Source organism: Ambystoma mexicanum, chromosome 4q (genome assembly GCF_040938575.1).
Source record: "Ambystoma mexicanum isolate Mex_15411 chromosome 4q, UKY_AmexF1_1, whole genome shotgun sequence".
Classification (NCBI taxonomy): Eukaryota; Metazoa; Chordata; class Amphibia; order Caudata; family Ambystomatidae; genus Ambystoma; species Ambystoma mexicanum.
In genome coordinates, this window is record NC_090928.1 from 722,067,291 (window position 1) to 722,094,315 (window position 27,025).

The 27,025-nt window shown below is 44.1% G+C and overlaps 1 protein-coding gene across 5 annotated transcripts in view; it reads left to right on the forward strand.

Moving 5' to 3' along the window:
- NUP35 (nucleoporin 35) overlaps positions 1 to 27,025 on the forward strand; it is a 538,931-nt gene that overhangs the window by 260,064 nt on the left and 251,842 nt on the right. For all 5 annotated transcript variants that reach the window (XM_069608305.1, XM_069608306.1, XM_069608304.1 and 2 more), the window contains exons 2-3: positions 2,809 to 2,967; positions 16,144 to 16,173. In XM_069608305.1, the coding sequence (XP_069464406.1) occupies positions 2,809 to 2,967; positions 16,144 to 16,173 (189 nt within the window). The remainder of the gene's footprint in view (positions 1 to 2,808; positions 2,968 to 16,143; positions 16,174 to 27,025) is intronic.

Consider the following 27,025-nt stretch of genomic DNA (forward strand, 5'->3'; position numbering starts at 1 on the left):
TAAACAAGAGAATGAAAACAAACTTTAGAATATAACATGTACAATCAATTCATCAGTAAGACAAAATAATTTGAAACAAAATAAAACCAATCTAATAAGTTCAGGTTAGGTTGATTCCTAGATTTGCAAATTCTTCCAAACTTTGTCTACTGGCCAATCCAAGAGGCGCTACGCATATCTGTGGAGTGAGATGTTTCATCAGGGGCGGATGGCTCATAATCCTCCCATTGACGAATTGTTCGGAGTATGTAAATGGTAATGCCGTTGGGAAGCCCGATCTGTAGCGAATCGCCTTCTCCCGAAGCCATTCCGTCTTGGGTTTTAGAGCTTTACGCTTGGCTAATGTCACAGCTGCAAGATCTTGATCTAGTGATTGTTGCACCCCAGAAGGTGATCTCGGTAGGCTGTCTGGATTTCACCATAATGCTCTTTGTACATAGTGAGGACATCTGGGATAAGGCCCTGTCAAGCTGAACCAGAAGGGGTTGTGTCCTATCTCCTCTTCATCATTCAAGCATTTAAGTATGGCACAAAAGAGGCCCTTTACATAGCCCCGGTCGGCATCTGCTACGTGGGCTGGAACCCCCCCACCCCCCATCCTCACATTGTTGCGTCGAGAATGGTTCTTTCCATCTTCCTGCTTAGACTCGAACGTTTGCCTGGGACTCGAGAGCTTCGATTAGTTGGGACCAGTCGCTATGTTCATACCACTGCTCAGATAGTCGTCTCGGCCTCTTTGAGGAGCCTCTCAGATTCTTCTACACGTTTATCCAGGGAGGATATTTTACATGACTATCTCCAAGATACTACCTTGGATTTCCACCTTGATTTCAGAGAGCCAATGTTGAAGGTATGACTTTGTATCCCAGTTAGGTGATTCCATCAAGCTTTTTTCAATTGGATTTGAACCACTGTGGTCATGTCCATCTTCCTCTTGTCTTGGGCATGGGGGAGGGAGGCAATGTCCATGGGTTTATGCCCTTTGCTGGGCTTAGCCACGGTATGCATGGTGTGGCCACCCAACGGTGGGGTACGCTCACTTAGTCACAGTAGAGTGGGTCTAAGCGCCTCCCAGCATTTGTGGTCTTCCACCCAAGCAGGGGCTGCGGGGGGTACCTGCCGGCCCTGGAGATTCAGGTTATTCAGGAGGCAACATGGAAATCCAGCCTTGCCAGACGGCTTATCCCCCACACTCCTCATGTACACTGAAGCCCAGTCCCTGTGCCGGGCCGCAATGAAAGCGGGCAAGGTGGCATGCACTGAGGGGACCACGGCGAGGCCCAATCCCTGATCCGCTAACATTAGGAGCCAAGAGGACATCCAGGATAAACTCCATGGGAGGGTTTTGTCCATGTCGGGGTCCATCACAAGATTTAAATCTCCTCCATCCCCCCCCCCATTAGTGTGCCCTCGACTGGCCTGAGCCCGATGCAGGAAATCTGCCTAGAAGAGATCTTGTGTGTCGTTGGGAGCAGAGAGAGAGAAGTGTAGATTCTTCTACACGTTTATCCAGGGAGGATATTTTACATGACTATCTGAAGCCCAGTCCCTGTGCCGGGCCGAAATTAAAGCGGGCAAGGTGGCATGCACTGAGGGGAGCACGGCGAGGCCCCATCCCCGATCCGCTAACATTAGGAGGCGAGCCAAGAGGACATCCAGGATAAACTCCATGCTGTCCGGACTATTTCATATGGCTGTGAGCAGCCTCTCATGCATATTGGGAGGTGGTGGTGGAGAGAGAATGGAAATTGGTGTTGTACAAACTAGTCGGTTATTGGGACTATGGCCATCTCGTCTCAAATTTTCCTCAAACTCATGTGTCACACCTGTTGCTGCCTGTTTTTATTCCCTTTGCCTTTCACTCTCTCCGCAATAAAAACAAATTCAAGCAAGTGTAAGCACAGAAAGTAGTATTACTTGTGCTACACATCGATGACTTGGCCTGCATGGTTTGTTTTAGATACAAAAGAGCCTCTTTGATAGTGACCGCCCTACCAATAAGGGGTACATCACCCACTTTCACTCCCTAAAATGGGCAAATGCTACCAAAAAATAGTTAACAAAAAAAAATAGGAAAACCTCATAGGAGCCAGTTCCTCTGTTTTCACCCACAAAAATCCCTGCATTTCTAGCAGTACACATGGTGCCACAGGAAGAAACTACTGTTACGGCGTGATCTGATGAGCGAAAATGCATCTTTCTATGTGCATGAATAACCAAGTGCAAAGGCCATATGTACTCATTCATTTCCATATAACAGTTGATAATTCTACTCTGACATTTTCATATGTGAGTATTTTATAAATCATTCCTAGCTATATTCAGTACCTTTTGAATTGAGTGGGTAATGGTACTGTACTTGGGTGGGTTCCATGAGTTATAGTTTTTCAGCAAGTGATATATTAAAACGTACATGTGCAGCGTGCCTACTATGGAGGATCCAGAATTCTGCAAACTGCTGTCATGGTGGAGAGGAAGTGGGTAAGGGATCGAGTTGTGGGGGCTACAACACTCACTCCCTGTTGCCCTCAGAACTGTTGCATTCATATTGGGCGCGCGCGTGCGTGCGTGCGTGCGTGTGTGTACACACACACACACACACACACACACTCTGTGGGGGGAGGCGGGAATTATGGATATGGTGGGATACTTCCATTTTCTTTTTGTGAAGAGGAACCTGACATAATTCTAAATGGTTTTCTGTTCTTTATGCATTTTGGGTGTTATGTGTGAATTCTTAACCGTTTTCGTTTTGTCCACTTATAACAATGTATCCTAACTTTTTTTTATAAATTATTTTTCTCACAGGAGCAGAACCAATGACACTGGGTTCACCTACTTCACCAAAAGCTGGAGTCAGTGCCCAGTTCTTGCCAGGGTTTTTAATGGGAGATTTACCAGCCCCTGTAACGCCGCAGCCTCGTCCATCTATGGGGCTCATGGAAATGAGGTCTCCTTTACTTTCCGGTATGAACGATTTGGTGTGCATAATAAAGGCATCAATTCTTTCTTTTCAACTTCAATGTATATCTAAAAGCATTCTTTTTTGCCAATAACATTTGCCTCCTTGTAATGTACACTTTTCAGAAAATGTGTAGGAAAGTATTTTGCAGGAGCAAGGTGCCCATAATGCATTCCAGATGGAAAATGAAGTGATTAACAATGGGAACATTTTTCATTACCGTCGGGGGTGGGGAGGATGATTCTGGACACAAATGTCAAAAGGTTCTTGTGCATGTGTCAATTGGGTTTCCATCCCTGATCGAGTAGGTAAAAGTTAGCTTTGTCTTGTGCTCAGACCACGTGATTTTGCAGTGGATATATTAGAGTAATGTGACGTCCTAAGCTGCTTCTTCAGTAGTTTTTTCCAGAAGCCATGCACTGGTTTTGTATAATTTGTATCTTTCATTAGCGGTTTAATTTCCTACATTTCTTCGTGCATTCGGGAAATGCTGTCGGTTTATGGACTGCCATGGAAAAGTGAAATGTTGTGACCACTGTAAAAACTGACAGTAATTAGCTGTGTATGAGTGCTTTTCAACTTAACTGGACCAGGAATATTCATAACGCTTTGACATGTAACTTTCCACTATCTTTCTTTGAAAGTTTTGGACTCTAGTTTTTGTGGGTGGGGAGATTTAAAAAAATGGTCCCAAATCTTGGCCATCGAGAGTTTCTGCATGGACTTTAAACCTTACCGTTTGTATTCCTATACATAAATGTCTGGAGCTTGCTGGCATTTCTCTATCTCCTGAAATAATGCTGTGAAATAGTTGTAGTTCATCCATATCGTATGTCCCATTTTTGTTTGGACTTTTATTACATGGCAAGGTTTCAAAGAGACAACCCTGATGTCGGTCTTGTTTTTTTCTTTGGTTGGTCGGGTTAAAGGAATGGTGTGGTCAGAAATATTACTGTACCTATGGTTCAGCCATGTGTTTTTAACCATAAGTCGATTGATCGTACAAACATTTCCTATGCACCTTACCTGAGTTTTCGTCTCTTGAACACAAGTGAAATCAGACAGCAGGGCGCGGCCAACTTGTCATAATCTTATGACTTGCCGCATCGCCCTGGGTGACCTGACTTTGCGGCACTAAATCATATCCCCCGCCCCTGAGCCGGACATCACTAGACGCATACCGCCCATTTCACGCCAAAGCACGTCCAGTGTCAACCTTCTCTGCGCTTCAGCTAATATGTCGCCATGGAAACAGCAGGAAGCCTCTTTCCTCGATAAGTATGAACAGACCGTTCACAACACACAACAGCAGATTTTCTTTTCCATTCCTCTCACTGTATTTCTTTTAGTATTCTGTGACTCGTTTCTGTGCTCTGGTCAGCTACCTTCGTTGCTTGTAGCCCGTGTGAACAGATACCAGTACCACCGCTATAAATTATTTTCGTTAGTTTACCACACACTGGCAACTATAATGCCCTACCTGTACGAGCCCGAGTATTCCGAGGAGGAATTACTGGAAAGAGAAAGATGCGAAAACGATGGAGCTTCGGACAACAGTTGGGAGGACGATTCAACAGGTGAAGAGCCTGGGCCTAGTCGCATGGACGGTGTTTCCACCTGGTGTACCTGCAATCGATGCGCGCTATTGCCAACCGAGGAGGAGAACTGCTGCTGCCGAGAAAACTCTGGATGCTTGTCCTACATATCGGAAGGCTTTCCACAGCCGCAATGCGTTACCGAGCTGCCGGACTTCGGGGCAGCCTGCCTCACATGGTCCGTGTTGAGGATTTTGATGGTGCTTTTGCACGAACTTCGCAACAGTTCGCCCTCGTAATCCAAGTAACGAGTAAGTATACTCTGGTTGTGATATCAGTTAGGCAACTACTATTTCATGGTTGTCTCCTAAATTCTCGTAACTTCAATATTCATTGTCATATCAGTTTAGTCTTGCAATTCTCTTGTAATAGTCGCATAATAGTCGTTCAATATTGTGCAGTGTCTAGTTAGCATTTGTCCTGGCAAAAATGCCATTGGATACAAGAATTGTCATTGACAATTAAGGTTTAATACACTTATATTGGTCATTTTAAAAAGTTTCTATCTTTCTTTTTCACAGGTGGTACAGGCTGGTGGCCTATCGTTCGTTTACATGGTGGCTTCATGGGAGGCTTGGACACCGTGTTCGACGAGTAATACCCGCTTGTGTCGTTGGTGCCATTAGAGAAACTTTTCCCCAGTGACAGTGGTCAGTACAGGGGATTTTCCCTTGCTGTGCTGCAACCAGACCTTTTATAATGTGTAGTAGTTTTGTGCCATCAAAATAAGAAACCAAATAAAACACAACATATGTTTTATCAATGTTTTTTTCAGTTTTTAAGTGAAAGAAGTGTGTTTCCATTCAGCAGTGTTCCGGTGCCTTGTCTGCACGCCCCAGGCCCATCCATCCCCCCTCCACTATCAATGACTGTTGGCACCTGTGGCCGTGCCCTCCCAAAGGGGTGGGGGGTGGCAGGGGTGGGAACGGCCAAGGTGCCAAACACCATGTACACTTCAAAGCTATCTTTCGCGCAGGGATCATTGTTCACATGGCCTCCTCAAACCGCATGTCTCCAGGCAGGCTCCCCTTCAAGCAGGCAGCGCCCCTGCAATACACAATACCACGACATATACACTTCATTCACAAACGCACCCCTTTTTGTAATTCTTTATAAACCACTCGATATTTATCATGAGAACATCTTTGAGCACTGCAAGTCAACTCGTGAACGTGCTACTCGAGAAGCCCGGTGACCGATGCTAATCTGCTCTTCGTCGTGTTATCTGTGAACTTCTGTGACCGCTTCGAGTGAACTCGTTAGTGTGCTACCTGTGAACATCTGCCTGTTCTCCTGCCACTAACTACTCTGCTTGCTGAATCTGTTTGTTGGTCAAGGTAAGGGCATGTATCCTAATCATATCTCCTTCATATTGTAAATTAATATCTAGTTCGAAGTAACGTACTCAGTAGTGCTATGTTACTTTGTCTCATTGCTATTGACTTGAGTTTCTTTCATTATGTTATCGATCAATTTTTATCAGTGTCAATTGGCATCGAATTGCATCCTTCGCGGACCATGTCTATAGTATAAGCATGTTTCCTTTTCATGCACGATAGAACATTCAAGGGACGAGTAACATGTTCTGATTTTCAACATATCAATGAATTGTTTGTGAAAGTTATCCTATAATACAGCCGCCCACACTACACTGGTTTTGCTGTGGTGCCCAAAAGAAAGCGTGCAATGAACAATGTATGGTCCAATTCCTTCTTTCTCACAATTTTATGCGAAATAATTTTCGAATAATGTTGACTTTTATTTTGCAGAATTTACAACAATGCCTGCATGTTCTATTTTCAGTTGCCCTTTGAAGACCCATGACAAATCTGAAGGCATTACAATTCATGTATTCCCTGAAGACTGTTGATAGAATAAGAGAATGGGTCAGATATTGTGGATATCCACTGGAAGAGCTTGAAAGTGGAGTGAAACAAGTCTTGGAGGACAAGAGGGGTCCTCGATGCCGCATCTGCAGCCCGCACTTTACCCCGAATATGTACAACACATCCTTGTACACAAAGAAGAATCAACTGAGAAGAACTCGAATTGCTCCCAAACGCTATTCGACTTAATTTGTGAAAATGCCGCCACAGGTGAGTCGCGCTTCCGGATTTAGCTTTACGCCTGTATTTACGGTGTTAATGTCACTTATAATAATTTCGATTGATTGAATAGCTGTTTAAATAATGACTGTTTCGCTAAACATCAGTCCTTGTTTTTGAGATCCCTCATAGAAAATTGATTTATGGGCACAGAGAACTATGCTATATTATGTATTTACATAAGCATAATTTTCTCGTATTCAGTCTCCTTACATGCCACTTTTTAATGTTGGCATTTCTAAATCGAATAATACTTTCCCTTTAAAACTCCATGACTATCCACCGAATATGAAGCAACAAGATTCAACATCCATGTCTTGCCTGGAGTCATCAACCACTTCGAGCGCGTATCAGGTTATCTTACCTAGCTATTCTGTTCCAGACTGGTTTTATGAAAGGAATTTTAGATAATGTGATCATATTTTCGCAACGTATCATTGCACAATGTTTATTGTGGTTTGATATTGATATGTACCTTTTGTCCACGTCCCAATGTGTGTGTTCAATATTTCCAATATTTTCATCCTTACTAATGCAAGTACTGTTTTTCAGGGAGATGCAGAAGCGTGCACTACAATTACAACATCCCTCGTAGTAGATCCAGAGCTAGAGTTCAATTGAATGAGATAACCTGATCATATTTACATATCGTGGAATTGTTTTACACAATGTTTCATTCGTACTTTGCTATTGATATGTACCTTTGTCGTCTTTCCAAATTGTGTCCAGTTTCCAATATTTTAATCCATACTAATGCAATTCCTGTGTTTCAGAGAGATGCTGGAGCATCCTCTACCATTCCATTATCCCTTGTAGTTGTTCCGGAACCAGACCTTGTAGTTGATCCGGAGCCAGAGGTATGCGTACTGACGGTACCCTCTAATGAAAGAAAGTCGGTCTAATTATATGTGTAATGCAAATTACTTATTTTAAATGGATACTATTTTTTTTTGTAGGGATGTATACAAGATCCGTATATTGAACGGGAGGCACGTGGATCTGAGTCGGTGCGCCAGATTTCTGATGGTGATGTTAGAGTAAAGAAGGTTTCAAAGAAAAGAAAAATAAGGTTAGTTATAAACAGTTTATATTTTTGGCAATTGTTTTGTGCTGAGGCCTTCATTATATGCTTTTTTATGTAAATTGTACAACACTGTATGTTGGCTTTATACTGCATATCCCTTTTCCTATCTGTCCTGTAGTTGCACGATGGAGTACGGACTATGCAGACACAGACAGCGATACAACTGACAGATGCTGCTTGCCAAACTGTTTTCACCATGGAGGAACTATTAATTGAGGCGCGGCGTGTTCACACTCGAGATGCCTATGTCCAATGGACAGAAAATTAGTTTAATGTGACCGGCAAATCCAGCAAAGTGTTTTTGGACCATTGCTACAAGGTGCCTGCTCCGCCAGATGAAGATGAAATTGAATTTATAGAAGATGATAGTTTTACATTACTCGCTGAGCATTTGACCCAATCGTCGCCCGCCAAAAAAATGCCCCCCAAAAAACAGTCGACAGGTTTTCTCCTATCCATGGTCAAGTAACAGATGTTGAAATGACGGAGACTGAAGCATCAACACTATTGACTGACAAACTAGACAAAGATATCAACTATGGTATGTCCAGTTTGGCTGGTATGTCCACAAAGGTTCAGTCCGAAACAACAGTGCTGCCGTATGACAGTCTAATAAAAGAGGACAAATTCTTAGTATTCGACAGCAGCTTGATGGAGATTATAAAGATGCTGAAATGTGTGCATTCAGTGGGAGGGGAAGTATGTGGTAAGCCATTGGTGAAGGTGACTCGTCTAACACAAGGCAGTAACCTCAACATACATGTCACCTGTGAAAAGTTGCATAAAACATTTTCATCGTCCGCTCAACTGATGCTGGAGAAACTGCCAGCTGGCAATCTACTGTGTGCAGCAGCTTTACTTTTCAGTGGCTCTAGCTTCACGAAGTTATCCAATTTCTTTCAGTTTGTGGGACTTCATTTCTAAAACGCAATACTACAAATACCAACGTGATTATCTATTCCTTGCCATTAGTGAAGCTTGGAAAATTGAACAATTGGCTATTCAAAGTACATACTCCGACACGGTTCAGGCTCCCCGGAGATGGACAGTGCGACAGTCCCGGATTTTCTGCTAAGTACTGCCCATACCATTATTAGGACATGGAAAGTAAGAAAATTGTGAGTTCGGTGGTCGTGCAGGTGTCACAATGTAAATCCTCAGTGGCCATGGAGAAACTTGGTTTTATAAAATCACTGGAAGATCTACAATCGAGGGGAAATGCAAATCGACATCATAGCCACAGACACACGTTTCAATAGCCAAGACAATGAGAGAGCAGTATCCAAATATTAAACATCAATTTGATGTATGGCATGTTGCCAAATCAATCAATAAAAAAATCTTGGCTGCAGGGAGGAAAAAAAAAGTTTTGGAAAGTATTTCACAATGGTCTGTCTTTCAGCAACCATCTTTGGTGGAGCTCCAAAACATGTGATGGGTCTGTGGAAATTTTACTGGAAAGATGGCGGTCACTAATGCACCACTGTTCCAACATTCACCACTGGACAGAAAACCAACATTTCCACCAGTGTGAACTTGGCCCTTTGTCCCCAGAGCAGGCACAGAAGAAGTGGTTGATCCCATCTTCACCTCCACACAAAGCCCTTCAGAAGATTGTGTTTGATAAAACTCTATCAAGAGATCTGAAGGGACTCTTAGAATTCTGTCACACAGGAGATTTTGGAGTTGTTCCACAATATGTGCCTAAAGTACAGGCCAAAGAGATCTAGGACTTTACTAGCGGTATTAGTGCATAACGAGAATGTAGGCCGTGAACAATCTAGGACTGCAGGAAACTTGGGGATGCTTCGCTACACTATGGCGTTTACGAAAAGAAGCAAAAAATGGGTTGTCAAACCAGTATATGCGGAAATGGAATTCGATTTTGTGAAAGATCTTAATTATTAATGTCGTAGAGATGCATACTCGTGGAATTGCGCACATATCAGTTCGGAGCACACATACATTGCCACAAAACATTGCCAACGTGCCATGTCCACCCAAAGCAGAGCTCGTTGAACAGTTCAAATCCCGGTACAAATGATTACCATCTGTTTTTATTTTTGCCAATAATGTTTTTATAAAGTGTCCAAATAAAGTATGCAATTTGTCTATTGAAATTTAGTCAGTTTAAAAAAAAAAAAAGAAATGGTACAATTACCAGTGCTCCAGATAAGATTTTGAGGTGGCAGTATTTTACTCCCTGTTTTTAAACTTTGGGAGTAAATGTGATTTTAAGAGAGTAAAAATGACTTTTCTCCTTTGCAAGAGATTAAAATGTATGTAACATCCAGCCGAAGCATGCACAAACTGTATGAAAATCATTACCGCACGGCAGCTTTCTGTATTGTGACAGGATACACCTTTCATTATTTCTCCATGGTCTGGCCATTTGATCTCTCCTGTATATATTTAAATGTTAAAATCACCAAATCCTAACCAATTACATAGTAAAGCAAAAATTAATTGTATTGTGTGTTTTGAGATTCAATAGCAGAATTGTCTTTTGATGTTTAATGAAAGTCCTCATTTTCTGGAGCTATTACTTAAGCAATAGAACCCGAGCGTCGGGGGCATTACCGACTCATGTAATGCCCCGGTGCCCATAGGTAAGGACCCGAGCGAAGCGAGGGCCTTACCGAAGGCCCCGGGGCATTACCCGAGTCGGTAATGACCCCGACGCGAGGGTTCTATTGCTATTAGTACCCCGGCCTGCAAAAATTGCGTGACCGGGGCACTATTGTCCCGAAACGCTGCAGCGTTTCGGGAGAAAATAAAAAGGAAAATGGCCACCACCATGGAAAGGGAAAACTGAGTCAGTTTTCCCTTTCCATGGCGGCCATCGGGAGCGGACGCGCTGGGAACACAAGTGTTCCCAGCGCGTCCGCTCCCGAAAAAGGATCAAAAAGAAGGTACGTGGGGTTGGGAGGGTGGGCGGGGGAGGGGGGGGGAAATGTACCTGCGTCCCCGGCGGGGAACGAGGGAAGTCCTCAGCCGCGTGCAGGCGCAAAGCGGGGATGGCCCCGCTCCGAGTCTCCACACGGCTGGAGGCTTCCCTCGTTCCCCGCCGGGGACGCAGGACCAAGAAGGTAAGTTGGGGATGCAGGTGGGAGGGGGGGGAAGGGAATTAAAAAAAATAAATAAAGGCTTACCCGAGTCCCCGGCGGGGGGCGAAGGCAGCCTCTCAGCCGCCGGGAGGCTCGGAGCGGGGATGGCCCCGCTTCGAGCCTCCTCATTGGCTGAGGGGTTGCCACGCCCCCCGCCAGGGACAAAGGACGTGGAATCCCAACAGAGGGATTCCCGGCCGGGTAGGGACCTGGTGAGAGTCAATCAGAATGCTTGTTGCATTCAGATTGTCTCTCGCCGGGTACTAATACCTAATGGTATGCCAATGTTGTAACCGTGCAGAGAGGCAAGGACTCCATGCTAAATTTTATATCTAATCTAATGGTCAAATAGTTATTTATTTAGCGCTTTTGGCAAAGCGCTGTACATGGAACATATTTATCACAATTCTCGCCAAACCAATGTCTGTACACCTTTATCAACCTCGAAAGGATGAAAAGCGGAGTTGGACTCGCCGGAATTCAAACCTGCAACCTACAGATCACGCACAGATTGCAGCAATGTGTGCTCAACTGGCTGAGCTATCTTATTAGCTAACCTCCTTCAGAGGTCTGTTAACGGAGTACCGACTGAGGTAGAATAATCGCAGTACGTAGATGTTGGACGAACCGTTTATGAAGCACTACATGAAGTTAAATCCCTATCTGGATTATCGCCGGGACAGGTGTGCTGACTTTATATTTCAATTACTAATGTAACTTTCATTTGTTTGTTTTTGAACAGCGCTTGCACTTCCTGGAGAGTCAGGGTTTAATTGTAGTCTTGAAGATTTGAGAGACTAGAACACCTGTGATTGGTGTAATAACAATCACTCACCCTTGAGCAAAGACTCTGATGCCACTGACCATTTTTAGTAATGTACCCCATTGAATACAAGGTTGAATGGATGTAAACTGCACTGTCATCATTTTACACACTGTTCTTATGCACGCTGTACCAGAACTCTGAAAAATACACTTGTGCAATACTGGTTTGCTTTCACTGGGAACAAAAAGCATCTTTTGTTACAAACTATTAATTCTCAATTGCAACTTAGTTTTCCATCTTATTAGTTATACAATCCTAAAATTCTAGGAACATTTGCACAGTGCTTCTGAAGCTGAATGGAAAGAAACCATTCCTTTTATCAGTGTGCCGTTTCTTTTTTTTTTTTTTCTTTTTTTTAAAAGCTTCAGAGAAATATATTGTTTCAGAGGTGGCTTGCAATTACATCCATGTAGATACAAATCAAAAGAAGCCTTCTGGTTTCTGTCAAGTAACCTGACCTTTGCATTGCCCTCTGCTCTAAAACTGTGTGTAAATGTACACAGGAAAATAATAAAGCTGTCGTATTTGCAAGATTTTCATGCGTTTAAAAAAAAAAAAAGCCGCCTCGTACACACCTTATCTGGAGGTCTGATTATTACGATTGCTTTCACATTTCAGTTTAGTCGAGCTACTGTGGGACCTTCATTTTTCGTGTTAATGACCAATGTATAACAGTGTGTAAGAATCTTTGGGTTTTGGCAGTTGTCTTGCCATAAAGTACCCCAAACAGCTGAATATCTGCTTGTCACACAAAAGGGATTAGACATAGGCTGCATAACATACTAGGCACGCAAGAAGTACTGACTGTGAAAACATACCATGGGGTAGGAGGCCATGAGATGAGCAGAGGTGGGCCTATTACTAGACCCATTTTGACTCAGTTTTTGTGTTGCATCGACTATAATTTGGGAGTAGGGGGCATTGTCATTGGCAGACATTGAGACTTGAGTTTCCCCTACCTCTCAGCAGTACCACTAACAACGAGCAGTGACCGCCCCCAAGTTTTTCCTCCAGGGCCCATGCTTCAAAATTCATGTTCTCATGGGTGCGTTGACACGGGATGTTGCAAAGTAAGAATGTATGTTCATTGTGAGTGAAGGTCCCCATCTTTTGAATTTTGTTTGGGAGCTGGGAGGCCCACGCGTCCCCACGCACCGTATAAGGTTCTATTGTTTTTTGACCTTGAGAGGCGGGGACCATTCCGAAAGGGATTGAATTGAAGGGGGGGGGGTGTAATAACGTATGATATGATGAGGTTGTCCATTCCGAAACTGGACCTAGTTACATCTAAGGTCAGTTTATGAAAAATCGTTGACCCGAACAGAGGAATCTGCATTACGGTCTGCATTACACCAAGAGAATGGAAATGCTGACTATAATGTACGTTTCTCTTTAGACGATTTTATACCAGAACTAGTCGAAATACGAATAGCTGACCGTTATTGCTGGGTTACATTCTGTGTGGCATATTGCAATGAAGTGCTAGTACAACCTTTGTGTGCTGGGCTATGTGCCGGTCACATGGGCAGGCCAGCATCGAGACGCATGTAGACCACCACTGGTTTCCCCCTGGTTCTACGCTAATAAATCATTACATTGTGTGTGCACCTCCAAATTGTTGCCTCAATTTACGCATTACGTTTTAGAGCTCGACATACTCCATTGCACTATCCTCGGAAGCAAATGGCGGAGTACTTTGATATTTCACATTGTATTCTCTCGGTTCACATTGTGTCACCTTTGCGCTAATAAAGAAAATGTTTAATTGCAATAAAGATCGGCTACTGAGACACATTTCTATTTTTATGTTTTGCAAACTGGTACATTGTGCCATTCTGCGATTGTCCTCTATTCCAGACCCCGACCGATGGATTCTTCAATCGCCAGCTGCAGCTACATGTCAATCACTGGATTTACTTGACCATTTTTTTGGGACGATAGACAAGGGCCAATATGCCCCTATGCGGTACCAGCGATTCAGAGCAACATAACAACCTTTACGGTGGTCTAGTGCCAAGTTGATGCACCAGCCTTGCAATTCACCGTGCGACCGAAGTGCTTCATTTAGCCAAAACAAACACACTGTGTACCAAAAAGGAACCGCGCGTGACTCGCGATAAATATTTGCGCATCAAGAGCAAAGAAAAAAAATCTCATTTTGATTGAAAATGTCAGACGCCGAATGTTATCGAAACATTTAATGTTAAATAAATGTACTTTAAAAAGGAAACAGCAAGATTGTACAATTGGTAAAGTACAGTTTCATATTCCTAATGGTGACACGCTGTGCTGTGAGACGATGTGTGTTGTTTTCCGGGTTCTGCGTCAAGTTGCGTAGGTGACAACTGGGCGCGTTTGGCTACACTGCCCAGTAACGTCATGGAGAGAGGCGGAGAATATCAATGATTTGGTGATGTCGGGGGCGGGGGATATGATTTAGTGCCGCAAAGGTGGGTCACCCAGGCCGATGCGGCAAGTGATAAGATTATGGCAAGATGGCCACGCCCTGTTGCCTGATTTTGCTTGCGAGAATATAGGAGACAACCATGAAATAGTAGTTGCCTAACTGACATCACAACCAGAGTATACTTACTCATTACTTGGATTACGAGGGCGAACTGTTGCGCGAAGTTCGTGCATAAGCACCATCAAAATCCTCAACACGGACTGTGTGAGGCAGGCTGCCCTGAAGTCCGGCAGCTCAGTAACGCATTGTGTCTGTGGAACGCCTTCCCATATGTAGGACAAGCATCCAGAGTTTTCTCGGCAGCAGCAGTTCGCCTCCTCGGTTGGCAATAGCGCGCACCGATTGAAGGTACACCAGGTGGAAACACTGTCCATGCGACTAGGCCCAGGCTCTTCACCTGTTGAATCGTCCTCCCAACTGTTGTCCGAAGCCCCATCATTTCCGCATCTTTCTCTTTCCAGTAATTCCTCCTCGGAATACTCGGGCTTGTACAGGTAGGGCATTATTGTTGCCAGTGTGTGGTAAACAAACAAAAATAATTTATAGCGGTGGTACTGGTATCTGTTCACACGGGCTACAAGCAACAAAGGTAGCTGACCAGAGCATAGAAACGAGTCACAGAATACTAAAAGAAATACAGTGAGAGGAATGGAAAAGAAAATCTGCTGTTGTGTGTTGTGAACGGTCTGTTTATACTTATCGAGGAAAGAGGCTTCCTGCTGTTTCCATGGCGACACATTAGCTGAAGCGCAGAGAATGTTGACACGGGACGTGCTTTGGCGTTGTGAAATGGGCGGTATACGTCTAGTGATGTCAGGCTCAGGGGTGGGGGATATGATTTAGTGCCGCAAAGTCAGTTCACCCAGGGCGATGCGGCAAGTCATAAGATTATGACAAGTTGGCCGCGCCCTGCTGTCTGATTTCACTTGTGTTCAAGAGACAAACTCGGGTAAGGTGCATAGGAAATGTTTGTACGATCGATCGACTTATGGTTAAAAACACATGGCCGAACCATTCCTTTAAAGGAATGTACTTTACACTTGCTTACGTGAGACTTTGACACGATTCCTAATTGTTCCTCTAATTTTAGTGTCCTTTTTCAGAAAAGTGCTTCAGGTTTTTGAAGGGCGTCCTAAAAGTATTACACTTATTTGGCACATTACATGCTGGCAGTGCCATCTTCGTGCCCAATTCCAGATGTTTGCACCATGCACAGCTGTATGTGACTTTGGCTTACAAGCCTGGATTTTAGATACTGTAGATCGCATCTATTTTGGTACCTGATCAAACACTTCACTGTACCGGGTAAACTATTATTTGGGTACTTAGTTCATATCTAATGAATCACTGAATTTGTTGCACCCCAGCAATTTACTGCACGTACTATCCGTATAGACCCCATGTACCTGATTGGGTCTCTTGGCGCTGATGAGCCCCAATTGTAGTAAATTAACTACTAGTTATCCATAGACGTCTTGAAGGGAGAAAGCAAGGAGCGATGAAATGCAGTGACGACTGTTGACGTTTCTTCTGTTTTTTTGAAGAGCCATCCTGCCCTCCACGAGTTGAATCCTAATGGAAGTGCCTTTTAATATTTTAAACCCACAAAACCTAAAACAAACCCTCACTATGCTGTTGACTTAGTTTCTTTTTTCAGATTTACTTGCTTCCACTTGTTTAGTTCCCCTGTCAAGGTTGCTCCTCCACAACTAATTACCAAATTGGAACTGGTGCTGATCTGAGCCACCTCCCAACCTTTGCACAGCCACTTCCTACACTGATCCATCACTGCATTTGGCCAAGGCAGGTGACTACTCACTCTGATGGAACATAACGGCAGAAGTGAATCCTCAAAGACTTTGTCATGCTTTTCTGATCATCTTAATTCCCTACTGTTTCCTTTGTGTTTCTAGTGGCAACACTGTTTACCCTAGTGAGTGAAAAACCTAATGAGAGAAAGGTAATCTACTTTACTAATCTGTACTATGTTATTTCAGATGGTGAGGCCTTGCTTAGACGCCGTCCAGGTAAGATTGCATCTAGTTATCAACTGGGCATGCTCAGAGCGATCCGTTTTCTCCTGCTATTCTTTCCTTGGCTTTTTCTGTAGTCCAGCTTCTCAAGCCCTTTAAAAGTCCTTTTGCTTTTCCCTTACTTGCTCTTTAACTGCTTTTGCATGTGCCATGTGAGTGGGCTTCTGTTTGACTTTTTTCAGTGCTTATGTCATTTCATTATTGTTATTCTCCCTTTGGCCCTTTGGGTATATGGGTTCTTCTCATTGATTTCACCGAAAGGAGATGCATGCATGCATACATGTTGTTGGTGTTTGTTTAATCTTGGCTTGTCTTTAATGACCGATATGCCTCCTCTGGGCACCCTATGCAAGGACCTAAGTAGACACCCACTCAATGAGACCAGAGCACCCTGGCAGAGGCGGATCCTGCGCACATGTCAGAAGTTTAGCTCATTCCATATTAGTCCATTATTTCCACAGAACTTCTTTGCACTCTCCTTGGAAATTTAGGGGGTAAACCAATCTCGCTTGACACATGATTTCACTTCAATCCATCAAAAGGCACCCCAATCAATATCACAAATATTGTGATTGATGCAGGGTTACACTGTTATTTAAGGGTTACCCCAAACATTTCAACTGGATTGAATATATAAATTGGTCCCACCTGTGTATTTGCATTCCACTAATTTGAGAAATCATTTTCATTATATAATAAACTGAAATGTTTCTTTGTGGTTACGCGCTTATTGCTTGAGATCATTGATGCATGATGTGCTTAACAAATTATAATCAAGACTGAATTATGCACATATTTTGGGGTAACCACTTTCTCCTTTCCTCCCCCTCATCTCGACCTCTGGTCCAAGCAGCTGATGACTGCCCGGAAGGGCCACATCTGGCCATCTCACTGCTACAGCTACTCGGCCCAACAGAGAGACACAACTTCTCACACTTCATCCAGCTCTTCCTACCCATTGCGTTTCCACTATTGTCACATGCTACATCTAGCAGCTAAAGCATTGCTGTTAGGGAACATTCTCAGAAATGTGCTAATTCCTCTACTTTTAGAGACCCCCAGCAACTTTGCTGGGTTTTGAGGACTTGAATTTGTAACCTAAAGAGAGCGAGACCCTTTTTTCCCACTCCTGTTATTTAATGTGATTTTTTAATACTGTTTCATTTGGTGGTGGAGTCTGACAAACTCCATAGGCATCATCTTTTACATTGTCACACAGCACCTTCAGTGCAGTGGCACAGGGAAGTCTTTGATTTCCCAAAGGTTTAAATGCCTTTTGTTGGATAAACTACAGTTTCCAAGAGCCGTGAAGTGAAATTGACTTTACTTTCATGTGTAACTTTCTGGACCCTGCACACACTATCTTGCAATAGGGAGCTGGAGTGTTACTTCGTATCTCCTTTGTCTACCTCCTCCTGTAACAATTTTATGTTACCATTTTCTCAATGAATAGCTGGTGGCAGTGGCTTACTTTTTACTATCATTGTGTTTTTACTTCGGGGTGCGTTCGCAGCCACGGTAAAGCACCCATGGGTGTCACTTTTGACAAAATGACCCTGTTCTTCTTTTTTCGCCATTTATTTTTGGAACGGTCCTTCTTGAGCTTTACTCTGCGTGCCAACCCAGGTTTTGTCCCTTTGTTCGTTTTTTGTCTTTGGTGGGATTCACGAGTGAAGCCCGCTCTGGGTCGAGTGTCTGGTGGGGGCAGAAAGCGGGGGAGGTGCCCGAAAACTCCCTGTGCTTGGTCTCCTAGGTGACAGGAATGCACTCTTAGGTGATTGGTCGGCTGGCTGTCCGGCAAGGACCGCCACCCTGCTGTGTTACTTGACAGCTAGGCTGGAATGAATGGGAGTAACGTGCATAAAAGGTGAGGCTTTTTGGTCTGGAAGGCAGAGTCGACCACTGGACGAAGGAATCCGAAGAAGAACTTGGAAGAGACTCCTGCTGCAACTCCTGGATTGTTGGTTTGCCCGGTGAAGCCCTGCTGCTGTGCTGAAGCTCCGAATCCGTTACGACTAGAGAAGCCCTGCAAGGACGACTTCTCCCCTTGAGTTGGTGGGACCAATTAACTCCAAAGTAAGCCACCTGGACATCATCTCAAAGCTGGTTGAAATTCCACTACAGTTGCTGCTGGAACATATAGCCAGGGAGAGGAACACCAGATTGTGTGAGTTGCTTTTAAGCTGGCCAAGAGCTCCAGGAAGTTCCTCCGGACTCCCAGGAAGCAGGACTGACCGAGCCTGAGCCACCTCAACAGAGTGCTGGACCCCAGACACAAGGAGAACCCATCTCGACAGCCAGGAACCACAGTGTTGCTATTTGCGGTAGACGTGGGGACCTGAAACACCGAAGTGCCACTTGTTTGAAGATTGCCGGTTGCGGTTGCTGCCCATCCAATTGCAGTACTGGAGTCCCCAGAAATCCTCCCTCTTGGTCCTGGGCCTCACACTAGGATCTGCAGAGCTGCATAGGAGCAGAAGCCATCTGCTGCACTTTTCTTCAACCTAAAGGTACTGTACAGTCTAAGAACTTGCCTCCTTGTTGTGCCACCTTGCTTGATCTCATCTGAGACTTGTCTTGGTTGCTGTGGTGTAGTTGCTTGCATCTTCTACTACTCACAGGCTTAACAGCTTGTGACCCTACATTTGATTCAACTTTTTCTACAATGATTTCTAAAACATTGTGCAAGACATTTACTTGACTGCAAGAAGTGCTTCTTTTGCTAACTTAAAATTGGCTGGCCTGGCTCCCTGAATGACTCTCCTCTGCTTATGTGTTTTGCCTTCCTTCCAGGGAAGGGTTAACTGACTTTGCATTGGGGGGTGATTGAAAGCACTTACCTAGTTGAGAGTAATTGTTTGAATACTTGTTTTTCTGAAACCTATTTTTTGTCACTCCTCTCAATCATATTCTAAATGCAACAGTGATATATTAATGTCCACAGCACCCTAACTATTGAAGTCAACTGAGGGTGTAGGTAGTGCCTGTGAGTCATCCCAAATTGGTATTTCCTGATTTAGAAAGCTGAGTGTATTTTGAAGTGAATTTTGTGTGTTGCTTTATATTGCTCCCTTCTGAAGAAGGTTTATGAATTCGGGCTCCTGGTAAGGAACCTATTCTGCCCAGGAAGGCTACTTAAAGACAAGGATACAAATTAATAGGTCAAAGGGGGTGGGCGGAAATGTTTCACTTTCGCACTCTCCTTCACCCCCTGCTGTCAAAACAATTGAATACAGACACTCAATTATTTGTACCTCATTGAGGAATCGTTTGAATTTTATATCTGGTACAATAAAAATGCATGGACACAGAACTCCACGATTTCCCTCACATACAGACTTCGTCCTGATGAATGCCGTGGTAGATGCGTGGCTCATCTAGCCCGCACAGATGGCAGAAACGCCCCGCTGTGTAGACACCTTTTTACCCACAATGCAGCGTCACTGTTTCAGAAAGAACATTGTTTTTTTGTCTTGATGTTTATTGTTTATAATATGTTCAGTTGCTTCTACCATAATGCTGCATACTAGATCATGGCAGCAAGAGATTCACCTCTTGATTTGATGCATAAGCATTTGACATCAATACTGTATGTTTTTGTGATTACGTCGTCTTGGTGAAAAATCTTATTTATCAACCATGCATTTTTATTGTACCTGATATAAAATTTGAAAGATTCCTCAATGAGGTACAATAAATTGAGTGTCTGTATTCAATTGTTTTGACAGCAGGGGGTGAAGGAGAGTGCGAAGGTGAAACCCCTCCCCCCTTTGACCTATTCAATTGTGTCCTTCCCTTCTGAAGGTGGCTTATTCCAACGGACTATTAAATAAATTAATAATTGTTTAATCAAGAAACCGTTTAAGAGATTATGTGAATACTTGTCACTGTGAGACTCTGTAACTCCCCTACAGCTCACATTGACCGATCTTGAGAGAGGCCTGGCTACTCGACCACACTACCAACCTGTGTAGTACAGACTTGTACCAAAGGTTGGGTTCCTGTTGCCAGGAGGTCAGGGTTGTTGTAGTGCACCCAAATGGTACTGCATACAATCTTGCCTAACAATTGCTTTGGAAATAATGAAGTTTGAGAGAGAGGCAACCTGAAGGGGTAGGAGATGGATGTCCCACCACTTTAGTGGCTACTTTTCTGCAATATTTTGGTTATTAGTGTGAACACCTTTTTTCCCCTTCTTTTCAGTATACCAGGAAAACAGAAATGGGAGAACATAGCTGTCATATACTATGAGATTAAGCCGCCTTGTGGACTTTGCAATACAAATGGTACCTTTTTGGATATTTGTCTGCGTTTAATAAGCAGAAAGGGAAGGGTGGAGAGGGGACCCCAACGTGATCGGAAAGGTGTGAGTGAAGGCGGCCATGTGGGAAGATGCTGAATTGAGGCGGCTTGTGAAGGAGTGGATGAGAAAATAAAGCAGTGGTAACCACTATCGGAACAAACCAACACTAGGAGCTCTTTCTATAACCTTGCCCTGAAATTACAATTGGGCAACAAAGAAACCTCCATCTCACTGAATGGACCTCACCATGAACTTTGATTATGAAGAATCCTCAGAAAACCAATGCGATCACCACCCACTGCACTTGTATTATGCCAGGAAGCTGTGCAACAAGGTCTTAACTGCTTAAAGGTTTTCAAAGATGAATCAGTCGTTCTGCTACACCGTCCTATGGTTGGCAGGAAATCTCATTGAGTCATTCAAATCGTCGTACTGTGCAATTCTTACAGCCCTTTCTAGACAGCATGGCAGCATTCATGTCTGGAAAGAATTAGTCGATTGCCATATAGTTCCACTTTAGATATTGCTTGGTCTCCAAGGACCATCCTAACAGTTCCACTGACTGACTTTGGCTGAGACCGACCTCCGACGGAAGCATATGCGGTTTCTTAAGTGACAAATCAACCTTTTTCCTGACTCCTACATTCATGGTCTAGCAGGGTTTGGAGGAGATTTCTTAAGTAGTCCGGACACACCCCAGCTGTGACACCCAGGGCTCTCACATTCATAAAAATCTTTAAGGACGTAAAGCTCTCTGTCCAAGGTGGTCTACATGTGTGCCTCCTTTCCAGCAATCTTTTGTGTGGCCAACCATATACCTTTTTTAAACCAGCCTCTATAGCTGTAACTGACGCTCCAATTTGTCAATCGTAGCCTGTAGTGTGGTGATTGCTACTATGTCAGAAATCACTTGCCTAGATCAAGGACTGGCGCAGGAAGGGAGAGTTGGTTTCTTGGCAGTCTCGGGTGCAGGACCAAAAACACCACCCCCCACCCCCATGCTTTTTCTTCACTGATATGGTAAGTCTACCTCACCGCTCCATTAGACTGCCCCATTGCCCAGAACACACGAGTAATGCAACCTAAGAGCTGCTCACCACTTCTCCCAATCCACTTTAGGCTACAGGCTGCACCATTGCGGATGCACTGATACGTTCAGTCCAGCTGGCGTACCAGGCAGTTTAAATGTAAAGCCATTGCTCTGGGAGTTAACTCTCCTGATATGACAAAGCAAACCTCGCCTTCACTACGCCTCCCCATTTCCTCTTTGTGCCCACCGTGATACTCTAGTCCTTCTCCATAGTCTCAGGCAGCTGTCCATTTGTTATGTCCCTGACGGTGGAGTAGAACAGTGTTTTTAAAGCAAAACGAATCGGTCACAGCAAATTCTGTCACATGTCTGTCCACCTGGAAGTTCCCTATACAACACAGTTTCACAAGCTAATGGAAATAGTTCATTCTGGTACTGCCAGGCCCAGCCTAACATGCTGCTAGTTGTAATGCAGCATAATCGTGCAGCAATCCAAAGCCAAACGGTCTAAAACCAATGTTTTTTAAGGGGTTGCATGCTTATCCATCCATTTCCATCCCACATAGATAAATGAGGCCAATTTAAAAGGATGATGCTTTACTCTGGTGCACTTCGCCCCACTCTTCCCTGGCTGAGTTTGGAATGCCATGTGTGCAGTGAGCATGTGACTGCCCACTTGCTAAAATTCACTTTTAAACCTAAGTTTGCGGAAATATTATCACCAAGTTGCTTTATCAAAACCTACTTCCGTTCCGCCATTAACCAGATGTCCCTCTTTGGGGTTATGTTGCATTGTTTCAGCACTACTTGCTTACTCATAAGTAGTGCCTGCTGGTAAAGCAGTTAAAGCAGTGTGATATGCATTAGCAGGTAATGGAGAGGAATCTGTTGGTTCCTCCTGACTACACTGTAAACCTCAACTTCAATAATATCTTTGACATTGGGGCACGTTAGGCTATTGCCACCTTTAGAAGGCCACATATTTTTATCCATCGCCCAATTGGTCATGAACATGGCTGCAGGACAGAACTAAATGTATGTCCACGTCTTGGCACTCTTCCCTACTATCCTAAGAGCAGATCCCGTTCTCCTTAATGTTGTCTAGCCAGTATCGCTTTATGATCAGTCAATCTTGATGTAGCTCCTTGAAAGTGCTAGACGCACGTTCACCTTCACACTAGACCCTCTCCGCTGGGTTCACCATTTAAACCTTCATGATTTCAATTGCCGTCTTGAAGGTTGCCCCTGCCCCCCACTCCCAAGCCTCTCAAACCAATTACAAAGTATCTCCGTGCAAATGAGTTTGCATCTCACCTGCCCTTGAGTAAAATACAAAGCGAATCCCTTCAAGCTAACCCACTGCACTGTTTTCATCACCCTGCTCTTCAATGTATTTGCTACACAGAATGTCCCAGGTTTTAAGAACCATTAACGATTCCAGAGCATTTCTTGGCCCTTTTCACCCGAACACACAAGTACCATGCTTCCATACACCCAATCCCATGGCTTCGGCGAAGATATTTTCCTGAACCAGCTCTGTCATTTGTAACCTTGCTCTTCACATATCAATTAGTCTTGGCAGTTCTGGATTCATCCACTAAGCACCTTAAACAAGCTGTTCTTCTCCCATTTATAGATGGTACTCTTCCAACATAGTGGTTGCAAAAATAGTCTTCTGTCTATCACATTTTTCTGGCTGTGCTACTTGAACTTATTCCATGCAAACTGCAGTCGTTCTTTGACTTCAGTGACCTTGTTGATCAATATGGTTGCTTGGTTTTATCCCAAAAAGCTGCTAATTAGTTTTAATTCTGAAAGCTTGCTATGATACCTGATGACCACTTGGTAGCTGCCGGATTGTTAGACCTTCTGCTTCATTCAACACCATGGATTATCCCACCCTTTTGGCACTTTTATCTAAAAGCTTACTTCCCAACAAAATTCCTGCTCTTTCTTTCACCCCCGCCTTGGCTCTTGGTGTCCAAGTGCATCTGTTTGATTCCTCTACTTTGCAGATGCTTAGAAAGCTGCGGAAAACCCTCTAATTTTTCATTTGTAAAAAACAAACCCTGTGCCTCTTAGATCTCATAATTTCTCTCCCTTCAAGTTTATAACTACAAAGCCAGCAACTAAATGTGGGTGTTCTTTCATTGTTCAAGTTGGCTGCCTGGAACCTGTTCCTGCAGGCCACCTTAAATACCACAGGCTCGTCAAGAATCCTAGATGAGGTTCAACTGGAGCGGATGACACTTTACTTATAATACTGAACCCAAAGATGTCCAAGTTCTAAAAGCACACATGATTACAGCTTCTTGTTTGACTGAGTGTAATTCTGTTTTTGACAGCCAGTTTGGACTCGCAGGTTATCCCCCAAAAGATTTAGCTAGCTTAGGGTACATTTAAAATCTTAAGACGGCAGCTTTTTAAATATATATAATTATTTTTACACTAGTAATTGTATTGAGGAAATGTGCAAATATAATTACCTCAGGGCAGCGCTGAGGGAGAAAATACTTTCCCAAATAGAGGGGTTGGCTGATGTCATTGAGCCAGGTATACGGTATAATGAGGCAGAGGCAGCTGCTGCCATTGTCCAAGCTGTGTTTTCAGCTAGTAATTGCTACCTGTTGACTAAGTGAAACAGCCATAATACAAGTTTTATTCTGCCCATTTTTCTTTTAGTGTAGAATGGGGTCCATATCTCCCAGATATCTCCTTGTCTGTGATTGCATATTTCTTTTCTCCAAGCCCTATAATGTGAAAATATTATTTCACTGTCCTCCGAAGACTAAGGCTGCAAGCCACCTTTTTTATTTCTCTTATTACAATAATTCGTTTTTTGTGCTGGCCTTGGTTCAAAAGTGGAAATGCTTTGCATAGCCGCCATACAGCTTCTAATGCAAAGTCGCATACTTAACCATCCATGTGGTGAATGGGCCCTGAACGGTTTTCCTGCAGAATGCAGTTAATGTGCAGTGCAGCCATACCCTTTCAGGAATGTCACCCTCGCCCCCACCAGTCCCTTTCTCCCCTGTAGACGGACTGAAGCCTTCAGCGTGCTGTGGCTTTTGTGCTTTTATTATTTATTTATTTTCTTGCTTTTTTTTCTTCCTTATAAATTGGCCTTTATTTATTTTTTTTCCTTTTTGGCCGACTTTGCAGTGGTTATGGTGCAACTACTTATTCCACATAAAACTGGTTTAAACAAATGTTTTCTTTTCTTTTTTTTGTGTGTTTTGCCGCCAACCACCTTTAGGATCATGCAATTCTTATGATGCACTGTTTTTTAGTTCCCTGATCACATGCCTTTTTTCCAGTCCTCCTCAACACCTTCTGAAAATCCTGGACAATATTCACCGGCAGAATGTAAGTGACCACCTTCCCTGGCTTGCAGACACTTTCACAGGTGTTTTTTTTTTTTTAGGCTGGGAGGGACCGCCTGTAGCCCTCATACCAGGGGTGTCTCTGGGCTGCCTACCCTGGGTCTAAAGCAGGAAGCCTGCTGGAGGATCCCTATCGAGTGGCAAGTCCAGTGCTTAAGGTCCAGGCTGGCAGATCCCTTAAAGTGGCTTGTTCCGGCTGCAGAGTGGTATTGGGGAGGGGGTGGGGACTAGGCCAGAGGACCGTTATTTATAGTGGCTTACAACGGGCAGGAGCTAGAGTTCCTGCAAAGGGGCTATGGTGAAATAAACTGAACGTGGCACACCAGAGAGTACGCATGGGCTGGGTGATATGGACCTAAAGTCATCTATTTTTTTTTTTTTTATTTTTTTTGCTGATGGATAATAAATGGTATGTCGATATTGTATGTGGGTAATGTTTAGTTGTAAGCTGCCAACTACATGCTAGATGCCGCCAACACCTTTTTTATGTAAGACCTGGATCAAAATAAAGTGCAAATACAGGGTTCCTCTTCCTGTTTGAGAATACACACAGATGTGTAAATATCAGTGTAAATAATTGTATATGTAGTAATGTGTATGTATGTTTCGATGTTAACAATATTGTCTCCTCTTATATGGATTTTGAAAATATATCGATCTATCTCAAACTCGATTTAGCGCCCATTTCTTTTTTTTCAATGTAACATTTTATTGGCATGTATAAACAGAGGCTTCATTATTCTTTGACATGCTTTTGAGTGAAACATAGTAAAAAAGAAAACGTACCTCAACTGAGGAACAAAAAGACAAAACGAAAGGGGAGAAAAGAATGGGGGGTGAGTTCCGGGGTGGTCCAGGGAAAGGGTCGCGTCAGCCTCAGATCGAAGTTACAGGGTATGGGTGCTGTGGTTGTGATAGGGTTAGGCCGCCATGTGCGCCCGTGAAGGCTTTCTGGTGTCATGTACCACCTGTAACAGACCTTAATGGCTCCCTCTTTGTTTGTTACACATTTAGAGGTCTTGTGATTTCTTCTCCAGATGCGCTCCCAGCTGGTTCTGTCTAGATCTCGGCCTAGGTATCTCTCCCACCGTGTCATGTAGGGCTCCTTCGAGTCGGGGTCTGCCCTGTCCAGCAGCCTGTACAGGGTGGAAATCTTTCCCCTGGGTGGGGTTGTTGTTAGCGTAAGATCCAGTGCTGACAGTTCTCTGTGCCCATGTATTCTCATTGAGTCATGTGACAACCAATGACGGAGCTGGGTGTAGTGGAACCTCTCGGTTTCCGGTACCTAGAATTTTCGCTTGCAATCGTCGAAGGTGAGTAGAGCGTCTCCTTCGTAGAAGTCCGCTACGCGCTGCAGGCCGCCCGCCTTCCACTTAGAGAAAACGTTCTGCCCTTGGCCTGGGGTGAAGTCCGGGTTCTCCCAGATCGGAGAGAGTGGACCCCCCGTGCTCCTGCAGTTCCTCCTCCTTGTCGCCTCTTTCCAGCTGCTTATCGTGTTCCATGTGGTCGAGAGGGGCCGGTGTTAGGGGGATTTTGGGCCATGTGATGTGTGGGAGGGAATCCAGTGGGTATTGGCTCCAGTCCTCCTCCAGCTTTAGCCAGCGGGGCTTGTTGATGCCAGGTTGCCACATGAATGCCGCCGAGAGCTGGGCGGCTAGGCAGTACCTTTTTGACCTTGGGGACACCCAGACCTCTGGACCCGGGGCTCCTAAGTAAGACTTTCCTGGTTACTCGAGGCTTCTTGCCCCTCCCCGAAACAAATGTTAGCATATTTGCTTGCAGTTTCTTTTTGGGTATTGCTACCGGGAGGGCTTGGCAGTGGTAGAGCAGTCTAGAGACCAAGTTCATCTTAAGTGCTGCGATTCTTCCTAGACAGGATATTTCCTGATCTTGCCAGTGGGCCATATCCGACTGTAGGTCCTTCAGCAGGGGCGGGAGGTTTAGTTTGTAGGTGCGTTCTGCTAGCTTTTGTAGGGGGACGCCTAGGTAATTTAAGTGGGATCTGACCCATGGGATTGGGAGGCAGGCCGCTATAGAGTCCAGCGTTGCTCTTGGAATGTTGATGCCCAGTGCTGTGGACTTCGTGAGGTTGATTGAGAACCCTGATGCTGACTTGAAGCTGCATAGCTC